At 38.1% G+C, this 16,003-nt stretch overlaps 1 protein-coding gene and 1 pseudogene across 2 annotated transcripts in view; one reads left to right on the forward strand and one right to left on the reverse strand.

Moving 5' to 3' along the window:
- Positions 1 to 245: 245 nt before the first annotated feature.
- Positions 246 to 378, reverse strand: LOC118921535 (U4 spliceosomal RNA; annotated as a pseudogene).
- Positions 379 to 5,680: 5,302 nt separating this feature from the next.
- The window catches only part of MUSK (muscle associated receptor tyrosine kinase), an 84,234-nt gene continuing 73,911 nt past the window's right edge, over positions 5,681 to 16,003 (forward strand). For both annotated transcript variants that reach the window (XM_057498916.1, XM_036903356.2), the window contains exon 1: positions 5,681 to 6,118. In XM_057498916.1, coding sequence (XP_057354899.1) covers positions 6,040 to 6,118 — 79 coding nt within the window. In that variant the 5' untranslated portion in view covers positions 5,681 to 6,039. The remainder of the gene's footprint in view (positions 6,119 to 16,003) is intronic.

The following is a 16,003-nucleotide window of genomic DNA, read 5'->3' on the forward strand; positions in this document are numbered from 1 at the left end:
TTGTCTGAGCTTAAGTCACTAATCCATATAGGCTGTCCGTGCTCACGAGGGAGTCCGTGTTCACTGTCCTCCATGTCTGTAGGGAGAGCAGAGGCCTGCCTTCAGGCACTGACTCGCACAAACATAGGAAGTGGTTCAAACATGGAGTTAAAAATAAAACTTCACTAGACAGAATAATACCTTCCCTGCAAAGATGTTTTTATGATTTTACTTGGTCATAAAATGATGTCTGTAGTTGTCATAACTTTTTATATAAACAAAGCTTCAATGAAAACCTGAATATCATTGCTGTATTTGACTCTAAATTTTTTTTCCAATTAGCAATAATCACACCTCAGATAAACATCACTGGCTCTGATAATGCCACTGCACAAAGCTATAAATTCTTTTTTATAAGACTTGATTTTTTTAGAGCAATTTAAGGATTATAACAAAATTGAGAAGGAGGTACAGAGATTTCCCATATACTCCTTACCCCACACATGCATACCCCCCATTATTATCAACATCACTCACCAGAATAGCACATTTTTAGCAAAGATGAACCTACACTGATACACTATAATCACCCAAAGGCCATAATGTACTTTAGGGTTCACTCATGGTGTTGTACACTTTATGGGTTTGAACAAATGTGCAATGATATATATCATTATTATATCATATAGAGAATTTTCACTGCTCGAAAATCATCTCTTTCTCTCCTCCCTTCCTGCCCTTGGAAACCACTGATCTTTTTACTGTCTCCATAGTTTTGCTTTTTCTAGAATGTCATATACTTGGAATCATACAGTATGTAGCCTTTTCGATGGGCTTCTTTCTTTTAATAATATTCACTTAAGTTTCTCTGTGTCTTTTCACTGCTTGATAGCTCATTTCTTTTTAGCACTGAATAATATTCCATTGTCTGGATGTGCCGGTTTATTTCATCCATTCTTCTACTGAAGGACAGGTTAGTTGCCTCCAAGCTTTGGCAATCATTAATAAAGCTGCTATAAACATGCATGTGCAGGTTTCTGTGGGGAAATAAGTTTTCAACTCCTTTAAGTAAATACCAAGGATGTGATTTCTGGATCATATGACGGGAGCACGTTTAGTTTTGTCAGATACTGCCAAACTGTCTTCCATAGTGGCCGCACCATTTTGCATTCCCATCAGCAATGAATGAGAGCTCCCGTTGCTCCACATCCTCACCAGCATTTGGTGTTGTCAGTGCCCCAGATTTTGGCCATTCTAATGGGTGTATAGTGAATACTTTCTTTAAAGAAAAATCCCTTTGGCTGCAGCATTAAGGGTCTGGAGAGGCTGCGGCAGCAGATTAAGGCAACGGAGATGAAGCCTGTAAGAGTGACAGCAACTGCACAGCTTTCTCTGGCAGGTGGCTGATGAAATTGGCAGCCTCAGTAGGAGTGGTAGAGAGCGTCTTCTCTCAGTGCTATTTAAGCCATCTGTGAGAACTCCAGGGTCTTTGAACTATAGGCATATTTGAGTTCTCCATAGGATTTTCAGATGATATCTTGATATTGCCAGTGGGGCTGGATGAACCAGGAAGAGGGACTGAATTCAGGCATGTGATCAACAGTTCAGAGGTCTCAGAGAATAGTTTTGCTCTACACTCTGGAAAAGCCAGAGGAGCAGAGCCATAGTTTGGAAAAGCCCCTGTAACACACTGGAGTTATCAAAGATATACTTCAAGAGACAAGGGGTGGTATGACAGAGAAGAAGTGTAGTCAATCTTAAGAGAAAGTTGAGAGGTGAGTGAACATGTGACATACTGATTGAATGATTCAAAAAGTAATTGTTGCAACAAATGGGAGTACTGGCACGCCTTTCTTATTTGTTGCTGTGTTCCCGGAAAAGCTGGAACTCCTTAAAGAGGACAGCTGGGTGTCCTATTTGTCCTCCAGAACCACTTCTTCCCTACTCAGTGCCTGTGGAAACTGACTTGTCTGAACTCTGTTGATGGGCCTTCTTACCCTTCAGTTTCCTATTGGGTTTGCCTAATAGTGAAAATCTGCCAGATAGCAAGTCATCCTCATGAGCTGGCCAAATCCCTCAATGAAAGGTCTTAGCTCCTATTAGGAAGCTTTCTCAACAGTCATCTCTGCCTCTAGGTTCCAGTAACTGATATCCTGCCCCTTCAACCTCAGTCCTTGAGATGGCAAAGAGCAACTGCTAGTGGTTCACATTTTCTGCCCCAATTCTTGTGGTTGCCAAACACCTTTCCCCTTTGTATGTCTCCCTTTATTCTATCTGAGAGGGCCATCAGTTTTGTTTTGCGACCCAGACAGCAGCCCAAGACATACAGGATATATATTGACCCTTTCAGTAGACAAAGTTTCCTTTTGGAAGTTCCTGCCAGCATATAATTAAATACTCCACTTTCTACATTCACTCAGTTTTCTTCCCGTGACCACCACCCCCTTGCCAGCTCACCCTCCCCAGGGCTCTCCAGATCTCTGCAGGGATGCCAGGCTCCAGCAGCCAGGCTCCACTAATTGTTCAAGTTGGAAATCTAGTATTAATCTTGCTTTTATGACCAAATCCTTTTCTTGTTTGTCTCAAATCCATTGTTTGCTCTCTGTCCATACTAGTATAACCACACTGTCCCTCATGTGCAGTATCAATGGCCTCAGAACTCATCTCCACTCTGAGACATGGGCTTAACTACATAAATGTCCCCAGGTCATAGGCTATATTCCTAAGGTGAACTCCTAAACCAGCTTAAACCTACTCATATGTCTGAACTATTGTTTATTGCTCAATGCCCAGCATACAGTAGGTATTCAATATCATTCATTCATTCACTGAACATTTCCTTTCAGGATTCTCTCCCAATTTTATAGGGTATAGACCCCCAAAATATTGAAGCTCCTCTAATCTCTATCCTAATATTTAATGAAACATTCCATCCATTTTTAAAAATACAACCCTAAAATATTTCTTTGACTCCCCCAGTTTTCTGGAAAGGGCAATCCATGTGGCATTTATGACCAGTGAGATAGAGAATTAGGTCATTGCTTTTCATAAATTAGAAGGGGATCTTTGCCAGCTTCACCAAATGTATGGAAGCATGGTGCAGACTAGAAGCACTAACCCGGTGATGTGCTGGCTCTGCAGCTGAAATCCAGGGTCTAGTTCAAGATGTGGCTCAGAATGGTACTACCTGCTCTCTGAGCCTACTTGAGTCCTGGGCTCTCTGAGCCCAGGAGTCTTGGCCGGCTGCTGAGATGGGGAAACAAAGATACCAGAGGTGATGAGGCAAACTTAATTGGTAGCTGAGTGTATTTTATTATAGGGAAGACAGGCCAGCAGCCCATGCTCTCCACATGCCCAGAAAGAAATCAAATAACTGGCTGGCACCCAGTCTCTACTCTCTGTGGATAAATGGGCCTGCTGTTAGAAGGAATAGATTTGTTTGTATTGTAGGATGGAAGGTCATTCTGTATCAGGGTTCCAAGAGACTGCTGCAAGGAACAGAATTGGTGGACAGCCTCTAGCTGCTACAATTCCGGATCTGCTGCAGGGTTCATGCCCAGGCCCCACTCTTCCCTGGCTTCTCTCAGCCAATGACTGATTCACTGTGAACCAGCACTCACCCTCAAAGTCTGGTTTGAATTTTCCCTCAATAGAGTTTTTTCTCCCCTTAGCTTTGCACAGTACTGTGGTCACCTTGAGACTGAGGTCATGGTGGAATTTGAAATAGGGGACAATTTCCTGGGGTGAACGGTTTGAATCCTATTGGATTCAAAATGGGCATCATCAATACTTGTTCTGTATTTTGGTGGAAAGGGAAAAGAGGATGAAGAATACATGCTCACAGTTCCTCCTCTTGGACGTGTGAATGAAGAGCCCCATGGAGAGGCTCACCTTGGACTTCTGTTCACTGATGGCTGGTACTGACCCTGAGCTGAACGCTAGCTCACCAATGCATACACCACCCAAATTCCCAGAACCCTGCATTTTACCTACTGCTACTTATGGGAATGATGAGTAGCTATACTGTTCAACCCTCTGATTCCTAAATCTCATGTAAAAAATGTGCTCATCCTGCTAATGACTAAGTTTCCCCTGAAATATATGGCACATGCAGGATCATCTCAGAGCAGAAACCTGATCAAATCTATATCTCTTCTAATAGAGTTACACTAGGATTCTTTTGATTATAATTTAATAAGTCAAATTCATATTCACCAAGCCAGAAAAGAAAAAAGAATTAATTAAGTTAAAAAATAAAGAAATCCAGTGGGTAGTCTTGCTTGCACATTATTTCTTGTTACCGGAGCATAAAAACTTCCAGCAGCCCTGGCTTACCTGGTCCTCGAAGGTCAGATTTAAGAAGAAAGAACTTATTTTGCATTAGGTCCAGTAAAAGACCAGGGAGGCCTTGGACTGGCTCGCTTGAGTCATAAGCCCATTTTTGGACCCAGTCATTATAGCTAGGTAATAGAGGTGTTCTATGTAGAAAATATTTCCAAAATATATGACAAAGGTTATAAATTATTTATATTCAGAGTATTAAAAAAAATTCTCTAAATTAATAATAAAAGGAAACATGACCTAAGAGGAAAACAGGCAAAAGCCACAGAAGAGGAAAATGACTAATGACAAATACATGAAGGATTCTCATTACCCCTAGTACTCAATGAAATAAATGTAAATTAAAACAATGAAATATGATTTTTGTCCTAGTCAAATGTAATACTGTTAGTGTTGATGAGAGTGTGGGCAAACGGGTTCTCATACATGCTGGGGCGTTGTTATATATACCACCATACATCCATGGTTTAAAAGACGACGTTGCTAATAGAAACAGTGGGGTAGTGCGGTATATATTAACACAGAAGTCTCCAAGACACGCGGTTCAGTGGGAAGACAGTTCACATAGGAGAGCGTTTAGAACCCATGGAGGTGCTCCTTCAGGAGCACCTGCTGCAAGCAGTATGATTTGCTGACAGCCCACAGCTGCCGATTCAGTGGACTCAGGAGGCCAAAGAATGGGGACCCACCAACGCAAGGGGTAAAATCTTAAAGCAGTGCTGTAAGTACAATGAGAGACACGTGCACAACACATTACAGAAGCCCAGGGGAGACAAACCTAACTAACTCTGGGAAGATGTGGGATTTTTGGTCTGGGATGGCTCCCAGGAGGAGATGATGATCAAGCTGGGACAAGTATTAACTGGGTGGAGAGGAGAGAAAAGCATTCTAAGAGGGTGGAACAGCATAAACAATTCATGGGGGCAAGAAAGCTATATACGGGAAACATCTATCAGAATAGAAGCTAATGAGATAGGCAGAGTCCCGGAAGGCCTTCTATGTCATATTAAAGAGGTTTGAATATGTGTTTCTGTGACGAGGAAACATTGAAGGTTTTTGAGCAGGAGAGGCTATCCGGGAAGCAATTAGGGGATGGTAAGGCACAAGGCAGAGAGAACAGCCTGGAGGCAGTTACTGCCATTCAGAGAAAATGAATGTCTGAAAAGGAGGTTGGGACAGAGTGACACTAGTTGGACTCTACGGAGGTGAAGAAATCAAGGAGTATTACATTGGTACAATCTGTAGGAATTGGTAATGGTTGGACCTGGGAGGTGGCCTAGAGATGGGGCGGAGTCACAGTTAGATACACCCAAGGTTCTGGTATGAGTGCAGGGTGGGGTGGGGGAGGTGGTGAGCTGAATCAGATCAGGGACCTGTACCTCAGGGAATACGGGGATGGCTGCAGAGGCATCTGGTATTGTCCTTCTGCCACTGTCTTAAAAGGGATTCTGCAGGGATTTTCTTTCCCTTGTTCCTCCAGCCCTACACTTGCATTACTGGCCTCGGTGGATATGCACCAGCTGGCCGTGTCCATCATTACAGCCAAGTCTGAGAATTCCTGATTATACTTAGAGCCTGTGGAGCTGTTGAGACAAACAGTCATTAGCAGACGACCCTTTTGTAACAAACTACGCCTTAAAATGTAAACTGGGGGCAGGGGGCATTTTCCTCGTGTTCTCCAGCAAGAACTTTCTCCTGCTGAGTGAGCCTGGATTAACCATGAGAGAACTTGTCAACATTCCACTGGTACATATTCTGACTTTGGTTGCCTTCAGCGGGACTGAGAAACTTCCAAAAGGTTGGTTTGAGCAATCTCGTCTTCTTGTTGCCTTGTCACAGTTCTAAACTGTGTGTGCGCTGATGATGACTGATTCCTAGTCTGGCTGGCTCGGGTTTTACTTGGTGAAGCAGGGGTGCAATGAACAGAGAGAGAGACAACTATACAAATAAGCAATGGGTTGATCATCTCCTTTCAACCGGTATTCCTCCCTGCCTTAAGTTCTTCAATAAAAAGGTTAGCTATAGGGTGCATGCAGAGCCCTTCACTTGTAGGAGAAACGTTAGCAGGTAGACGGCAAGTTATCAAGGTCTGTTTTGTTTATATGCATGTCAACCTTCAGGGTGGTCTAAATGGATGATGACAACCTTTTCACATCAGGTTTGCCAGGAATATAATCAACCCAACTCTCAGACATCCAGAGTGTTTGCTTCTGAACAAAAATCATTTCCATTTTCAGTTTCGGTTTTGCAAAACTCTTAATGACTATTTTAGTTCCTACAAATAGGAATTAGAGAAAGACATACACAATTTGCCTGCATAATAAAAAGCCTGGAGACAATGGCTTCTCAACAGCTTTGAGGCCGGAGTCATGATTTGGCCTGGCAGGAGACCATGGACGTTTTTTTTCAGTCTTTGGAATGTACCGGAAATAACACCACCTCAGGGGAAAGGAAAGCAACTTAAGAAACTGACAACCACCTGTTGCAGTATCAAGAATGTCCACAGTGATATGGTTTCTGGCCAGCCTATTATGAAGCTCAGACTACTGTATTTCAAATCGAGAAGAAAGATAGGAAAATAGGTGGTTTGGGAAGTGACTGAGGGCTTCACTGAAATCTCTTCTGAAAAGACATGAGAAAGTAGTTTGAATTAGATCAATTACAGAGCTTTCAAATTAAGTGTATTACAGTAGAGTAAAAAGAGTCCTGTGTTTTTTATGACACACTCATGAATTATTTTCCCTTTCTATAACTTTACCAAAAAACTGAACGCATTTGTAGTGTGCAGGTAAGTGAAGAGTAGTATCTGTCTGTAGGTTGGAAACATAGCTTTACATTTTGTGGTTTCTGAAAGTTTCTTGTGAAGCTGCAAGGTCAAGGTTCACATGCTCAGAAGATAGAGCTTTCAAATAGTCTCATTTCATGAACTTGTGTTGCCTTGTTTTCTTTTTCTATTTTATGTGAGCAGAATGGTATCTTCAAATATACTTAAATGTTTGACTGCCAACTCATACTTTAAGGTAGCTGCAGATAAAAGAGAATCTAGATCTTTTCAAAGAGCTAATAATAGCTAGAAAGACAACATAGGCTTCAGATTATTTTAATACTTCCTGATCATTCAACAGATGTCTAGTAAAACAGCACCTGAATGTTTGGACTTATGGATTGTTACAAGTCTTATCGCTGAATTCGAAATCACTCAGCTATATAAAAATAGCATCCTGAAGTGCTAAAACTTACTAGATTTCATTATTATGAGGAGCAGGACAATTGATTTTTATGACTCAAATTCGAATTTGTTGCATGAAAAAAAACAGCCTCTGTATATGAATAAACCTAATTTTAATTCCATAAAGAAATGATTTTCAGTTTCCAAACATTACAGGTAAAGCACTTAATTCAAAGGCACACTCCCTTTTTTTTTGAAAACTTCATAATATGGTGGCCCAAAGGTCACAAAGCCAAATGACTTTTAAATAAAATAATCAAATTGTCCATTCAAATTTATTTGTCTATAATTTATTTACTGATATAGTTAGATTGTAAACTCAAGAAGTTAAAACACTATTTTTGCCTACTCTACTGCATTTATTGTAAAATCTCAATTGGTATGGATTTAACATCAACCTTACCCAAAAAGCACCAGGCCTACCAAAGCAAACATCCAGTTCTGAGAATAAACATCATTATGAAAACACAGTCCCTAAAATTTTAAATGTTAAAGTTCATGGAATACATTGATATCAAAAATCCATGATGATATGCTCTTATTTTAATATTACTGAAAGTAAAGAAAGATTCCACACAAAGTATCTCATAGTTGTTTTCTCTATTGGCAGAAGGCAATAATAAAGAGTTTTTTTAGATGGAATATCTTTTTCCTAAGTCCTTTATCATGAATGATTCAAGGAATCCACGCAATAATGTATTACAAAATAGATGAACAGATTTTAAGATAGTGCAAAAGCATTAAGGGGATTCTTTTCTAGCTATCAGCATGCCATATTCTCAATAAAATTAACAATCAACTTTGAGGAAGTTTATTGCTATAGTTTGAGATTCCTAATGTTCTAAGACAAAGAGAAAAGTCACTCTTTCTGAACCATTTGGCTAGTGATATCCTCAGTGATGAACTCAATGCCATAACTTACACATAAGAGAATTTTACAAACCAGCGTATAGGAAAGTAGCCAGTGTTTCATGGAATACTTGCCTTAACCACGTACTTCAATATTTAAGGCTTTATTAGGGAGTATTAAGTGTATGGTGTGATTTAATTTCTGTAGGAGTGTAGGAATTCAGGGAAGCAGCATTGAATTTGTTTCATATGCACAAAGAACTACTGTCCAAATTTCCCTTTTAAAATTATACCATTGACTACCATGTCTAGAAATTTTTGAGTCTAAGTGATTTGTCCTTAGATATATTTGAGTAACTTCCTCTTCTAAATCATATGTATACAAGGATAGGATTCACTGATGCAACTTATGACTAAGTCAGAGTGGGCACAGCTGTCACTGAAATCTAGGACACCAAGTCCTGGGTGAATGTTTTATATTGCTGTGCATTGAAAGAGTAACTCATTGCATGTTTGGAGAAACATGGTTGCTTTAAATATTAACGACGTTAAAGAGCAGAAAGAAAGAGCAGAAATGTCAGGATTTCTAACATGTTTCCAAAGGTGAAGTAGGCAACTTCTCCGTGAAATATGACTTGAGGTCACTGGGGGGAAGTGACAAATGAGAGTTGATTAGAAGACAGGAAGGAAGTGGTCCCTTTCGGGAAGATGAGAGGAGGGCACGGGAGAATGTAGGACACACGGGTCGTGCTGAGCACCCAGCTGGGGCTGGGGCCTGAGCCTTTCCAGTGGCCCTGATCTGCACCATTGTTGCACTTTATACAACAATACTATGTGAGCATAGGAGCAGCAAGGACAGCAAGGACCCCTGGTAGGATTAGTGCAAGATTGATGCTTTCCAGAGTCAGTGCAGCTAAAGGACTGAAGAGTAAGGGAGTTGAAATTATATGACAACATGCCATGCAGTCTAGGTTGTATAATGAAAGTGAAATGAGGACATTTAAAGCCTGGAAGAGAATGTTAAAATAAAGTTCCCTTTCCTGATTTCCATTGTCTTTCTGTGTGTCTTTAACAAAAGCAGAGTCTCTGTGAGCCTGTTTTCTCATAAAATGAAGAAGGGCTTACCAGTGCTCAACATATAACGTTATGTACTGTGCTCAGGATTGCCAATGACTGGTGAAATGATCACTGCTAGGTAGCATGCACATTTTAGCTGGGTCCCTATGAGACCCTGTCTTAACCCAAAGGAATGCCCCCAGGAGAGGCAATGTCAGATATTCTAAAAGGCTGAACTGGAACTCCTGAATGGTCCAGTGCCATTCCCGAGGGAAGGATTGAGAGTATGTTCTGTGACAAGGGATTAATGACACAGCATTAATAAGTGATTACTGAGATCATCAATGAACCTTGCATGTTCTTAAGACATCATCATAAAGAATAACATTCTATTTTATCACCAATAGAATAAATGTGTCAGTTTCTAAGATGCAAAAATATTGATGAGCAATACCGAATATCCTCTTTGGGAGATTTAAAAAATTTCTGATACCAAAGTGTTTTCTCATACTGAAAAAGCAATACTGTATTCATGATTTAGAAAAGCATGAATATGTTTCCAAGTCTACGCATATGTTCCAAGCCCTAATTTTGCTAAAACAGAAAGGAGCAAATACATCTGACTTCTTTGTTCACTCACTCATTCTTCATGTTAATCAGCAACTATTCAATCAGAAAGTATGTCAATAGCCATGTGCTAGAGCCCCTAAAAGGGTAATATCATGTCCTCTCATCAAGAAGTTAGTATTCAGGTTAAGTTACTCTTTGGGTCCAGAAAAGTGTTCTGTTCATTTTCATGTATTTGTTATTCATGTGGTCCTTGGATTGAAGGAAGAAATCGTGTCCTAGTTTAAACAGGCTCTGGCTGAGATGAAAGCTGGGTAGGAGAATGAAAGTAAATAAGAGACAGTCTGCTAAGTCAACAACTGTCATTAAATACAACTGTGTGATTGTGTCAATAAAAATTTGAAAGCAGATTTGTTTGGGTAATTTTGGAATATGGGCAAAGTGGATTTAACCAAGTCTATTCTGCCTATTGAAATTGATATTGATGTAAATCTTATTTTTTCCCCATTTGTGCATAAATAGTACTATGCTAAAGACATAGTATGGCTCAGAATTAAGAGATAGAAACTTCAAAGCCAGCCTCAACCTTGAAGTTCAGCTCCATCACTTCCTACTTTTGTTACATTTAGACAACTCATTTAACCATTCTTGGCCCCTATTCCTCATCTGCAAATGACAGTAATAATAGTATCTGCCTTTATGTCTGTTGCAATAAATCAATGGGATAATGAATGGAAAATACAATACATGGCCCATACCAGGTTCTTAATCATTTTAGATGCTAAAATTTTTAAAAAACAGTCAAACATCATGTAAGACTATTATGTCACTGAACATTGTGGGTAGGTGTTAACTTAATAAAGTTCTTAATAACACCTTATATATTTCTCCATGTCTAAGCTTGTCAAGACATTGTAAGATTTACTTGTTTGATCTCAACTTATCTCAACAGAGTTTGTGTCACCTCATTGGATGTATTAGTAGTATGCTATTTCTGTCACTTCTGCATTTGTGTAGATGTAAATAATCTCAAGAACATAGATGATAGTAAAATGTAGCAAAAAAACTAGGAAGTGATAAATTTTGAGTACTATGACTTTGTTTTTAACTTAATTTATTTGTTATAAGTTTGTGTACTTTAGTTTTTTATAATGCTGTACTTAACAATTGTCTTTGTCTTACAAAATTCCTGCAAAATTATGGCTCTTGCAAGGCAGTACATGCCACTCCAGCAGACCACAGTTAGAAGACAAAACTGTGTGCTTAACTCCTCTTCTACTGTAGTAAGATTAGTACAATTTAGTACAACCAATCTGGTGCAAAGAAAGTCATCTATGTAACTTCTTGAGATTATTTTCTTGGGATAGATTCCCAGAAGTAAATATTAATGATAAATTTGCAGGTAATCCAGAGACCAGGAAAGCAATTGCACAGCTCAGGCTTCTGTTTCTAAATTATAGAATCAAACAACACAAACTATTCCATATAGGCCAAGGACAATTTTAAATGCTTTACATATATTTATTTAATTAATCTTTATGACAAGCTTATGTGGTGGTTTTATTATCATCTCTATCACTGAAGATGCCAAGGCACTAGTTATGGGACTTGGCGGAAATGGGAAATGATAGGGCAGGGAGATGAATTCAAGCCCTGTGCCACAGCCTCTCACTGCCTAGTTACTTTTTAAACAATGAAAGCATTCAATATTATCAGTTAAACTTTGGGCCTATTATTATCTGCATTCCACAAACTAAATGTAATAATTTTTGTTTTTATTTCTTGACATCCATGTGACTATACAACTTATTGCTTATTTCATTCATTTGTTGTTTAGAAAAATACGCCTTTTCTTAAGAGATTGACTTTCTTAAACTCTGCTATCAATTGAACGGTTGCTTCCATTGCATTTGGAAAGTTAATATTTCTGTGTGGCACTTGAATTTATGTGCTGTAACTTTATTATAAATATAATAGGTATTCATTTTTTAGCCCTGTAAAGACAGCAAAAACAAAAATACAAAATTATATATAATGCTCATACTTAGGGATAAATACTTGTAACATTTTCGTATTCATTCATGCTTGCATTCTCTCTCAAATTTAGGAGCCTATTACTTCATTGTAATGTCTTCTGGTCATTTTAATTTTACTCTTGGCTTTCTTTATTTCAAGTCTATGTTTTAAAATAATTAAGCTTCATATTGTTATACATTCCTGATGGACTTTTCCTTTTATAATTAAGTAGTGTTTCTCTTCATCCTATAAACATTTATGACTTTCTATTCCACTTTTCTTATATTAGCACTACTTTATCACTTTTTCACTTTGAGTAGTGTTTGTTTTCTATAAACTCAGTAAGAAAAAATTTATACCCAAAAGAAAGGGATGAAGGGTTAAAAACATAAGTAGGCAGAGATGGTAGTGAAATATAATCGTGATTTTTTAACCTACTATGGAATAGTAAAACACAACCCACTCATTTTTGTCTTTAAAACAAAGTGGAACTAAAATTCTAGACAAACAATAGAAGTATACATTTTCCCTTTTCTTTATTTTCAACATTTCTGTATTAATTTATCTAGGTGTATCTTTTGTGTTTTTTTATCCTGTATGATAGTGTTTGTCTTTTCAGAGGTCAGTTTATACCAGTGGCATTTGCTATGATTCCTGACATATTTGGGCATGTTTCTTTCACATTATTTTCTGTCATCTGTTAATCATGCCTTTTCTTGGTTTGACTTAGTCTCCTTTTCTTCTTCTCCTTCTGGTTGATAGAGTTCTAGTCCCTCTTTTTTCTTTTTCTCTTGCTTCTTTGGAGACTTTGCCTTTTAATCTATTCTATTAATTAAATTTTCACATATGTGTTGAACGGTATATTTTTCTGCCCATGTTTGTAGTTACTCAGTATTTGTCATCTTCCTGTTTACAGTAAAGAGCTTAGCATATTTTAACTATGTACTGAACTTCTTCCCTGAACTTTCATCTTCTATTGTTTGTCTAGAATATTAGTTCCACTTTGTTTTAATGACAAAAATGAGTGGTTTGTGTTTTACTATTCCATAGTAGGTTAAAAAACCACAATTATATTTCACCACCATCTCTGCCTACTATTGTTTTTAACCCTTCACCCCTTTCTTTTGGGTATAAAATTTTTCTTACTGAGTTTATATACTTTAGCAATGGTTTCAGAGATCTGAGTGGTAAACACTCTCACCATTCATTTGTGTCTTTATTTTGTCTTCATTTAAAAATGATTATCTATAGTTATTTTTTTCTCAGCCCTTTAAAGATATTAGTCTATTGCCTTTTGGTATCAGTTGTTGCTGAATAATCTCAGGTCACCCTAACTGGCATTCTTATTAAGGTAACTGATCTTTTCTTTCTAGTTGGGCTTAAGATTTTATTTTATCTTTAACGTTCTATAGTTTTAATCCAATGTATCTAAGGACCAATTTATCTTTTTCTTTATCTGGCTTGATGCTTGGTGGGAACTTTCAACCTGAATATTTGCTTTTTTATTTTCAGTTTTGAAAAATGACCAGGTATTTATCCCTTTACACATTACTTCTAGGTCAGTCCCTCTAGTTTATTTTTCTGGAACTCCTATTAAAAGCATATTGGTGCCTGTCAATCTACACTTTATGTCTCTTAACTATTCTTTAATGCTTCTCACTTCTTTATTTCTTTGTCCTGTATTCTGTATATTTTAATGGTTATTTAAGTGGAAAGTTGGGAAAAGGAGGGCCTTGACACTTACATACAAAAGATGTCATTTTACCTAAAAATTCTGCTCTCTTTCAACCTTCTTAAAAAATAAATGACTTTTGTAAAAGGCCTCAGAAACACAGTTTAGCTCAATTAAACAATACATCAGTCAATGTGCTAACCCTGGGGATAGAGAGGTCTAAGATATAGTCCTTGGCCCCAAAGCTCAAGGTTTTTATAAGTAAATGTGGGACAAAGACAAAAACAGATCATTTAAATAGCATCTGTATGACAAGTGCTGTAAGAGTGACATATATAGGATGATCTAAGGTTAAGGAAAAGGGCATTTGGGTCTGTCTAGTAAGTCAAGGAAGTTGGGGAGAAATGACACTTAAATTGAATTTTAAGAAAAGAATAACATTGATGAGAGAGATATGGGCTAAGTGGAATACTCCCAACCACCATTTTCTCTTACTCTCAGCAGATGAGGTTGCCTTTGAATTTATTGAAAATATAAGGTTCGTTTAGATAGTGGATGCATTTTTTGTGGGCAATGTGCCAGTTTTTTCTGGGTGTTTCATGAAGCTCTCATCCCCTCCCCTGCGTCTAAAACACTGTTCATATTATTTATTTGGCTTTCGACTGCACCTTACATTTTAACTAAAATGACCATATAATTCATTGTCCAGGCTCAGGCATTTGGGGGAGTATAAGGGGCATTATTAATAAATTAGCCAGGAAAGTAGGCATAACTGATTATTTATAGCTGATCACTTTATGTATCTATCCTACTTGTCATCTGGATTGTGCTTTATAAGGCAGAATTTTGCCTCTAGTCAACTCATTGCCTGTTACATGGAAAACAGTAAATAGATTTCTGATAAATAATAATAATGACAACAAAGTGGTGATGATGACAATTATTTTAAATCATATTATGCAAGGGGTAGATTTCCAGACTCACCTGAATGCTTCTGGCACTTTCTTTCTCACACCACCCAGCCCTTGAGGGGACTTGGACCCTGCCCCTTTTGCTTGGGGTTTCCTGAAGCATTGAGGAGGGGTGCATCCCATCTCAATCCATTGTCTGCCTTTCTAACTCCTTTTCCTTCCCCACCTCTTATAATCCAAGTGACCCTTATTTCATAGGCGGGCAGGAAGAGAGTAGGGACAACTTCTACAGGCTCTCCTGCTTGTGTCTTTCTTTTTGTGAAACACACACACACACACCAACAAAATAGCAATATAACAGCTATGTGAGGTAATTCACATACCATGCTACCATGCACTCTACCCACTTAAAGTGTGCAATTCATAGCATACATTCAGCATCAGAATCAATTTTTGTAACATTTTCATTACACCTAAAAGAAATCCTGTACCCCTTCGCTATCCATCACCCCCTAATCCCTCCATCCTCTCCCCCAGTCCTAGGCAATCACTAGTGTACTTGCTGGCTCTATAGATTTGCTTAATCTGGACATTTCAATGCAAATGGAATTGCACTGTATGTTGTTCTGAAGACTGGCCTCTTTCACTTCATTGTTTCCAGGTTTCATCCATGTTGTAGCATGTCTCAGTACTTTATTCCTTTTTATTGGCAAATACTATTCCATTAGATGGATATACCAAATTTTGTTTTTACATTAATTGTTGGCAGACACTTGGGTTCCTTCCAGTTTGGGGCTATTATGAATAATGCTGCTATGCACATGGGTGTACAAATATCTATGTGAGTCTCTGTTTTCAGTACTGTTGGGTATACATCCAAAAGCCGGACTGCTAGATCATATGGTTATTCTATGTTTAATTTTTTGAGGGACCACCATACTGTTTTCAACAGTGGCTACACCATTTTACATTCCTACCAGAAATGCACAAAGGTTTTAATTTTTCCACCACCTCCCCAAGATTTGTTATCATTTTTATTATTATTATAGCCATTCTAGCATGTGTGAAGTAATTATTGTGGTTTTGATTTACATTTCCCTGTTAATGATATCAAGCATCTATTCATATACTTACTGTCCATTCTTTGAGGAAATGTCTGTTCAGATCCCTTCCCCTTTTTTTATTTGAGACTTTTGCCTCTTATTAGTGAATCATTTTCTACTCTACATATGCAGATGTGAATTCTTTATACATCTGATGAAGCTTAAGATTTGAAGTCTCTTATTTTTAAGAACCCCTACTAAGACCCTCAGAGGGTTCTAGCAATGTGTTTATATGAACATACATTACCATGAAAGCTGGGGAAAATTATTTTTAAACAAC

The sequence above is a fragment of the Manis pentadactyla genome, chromosome 3, assembly GCF_030020395.1.
Source record: "Manis pentadactyla isolate mManPen7 chromosome 3, mManPen7.hap1, whole genome shotgun sequence".
Classification (NCBI taxonomy): Eukaryota; Metazoa; Chordata; class Mammalia; order Pholidota; family Manidae; genus Manis; species Manis pentadactyla.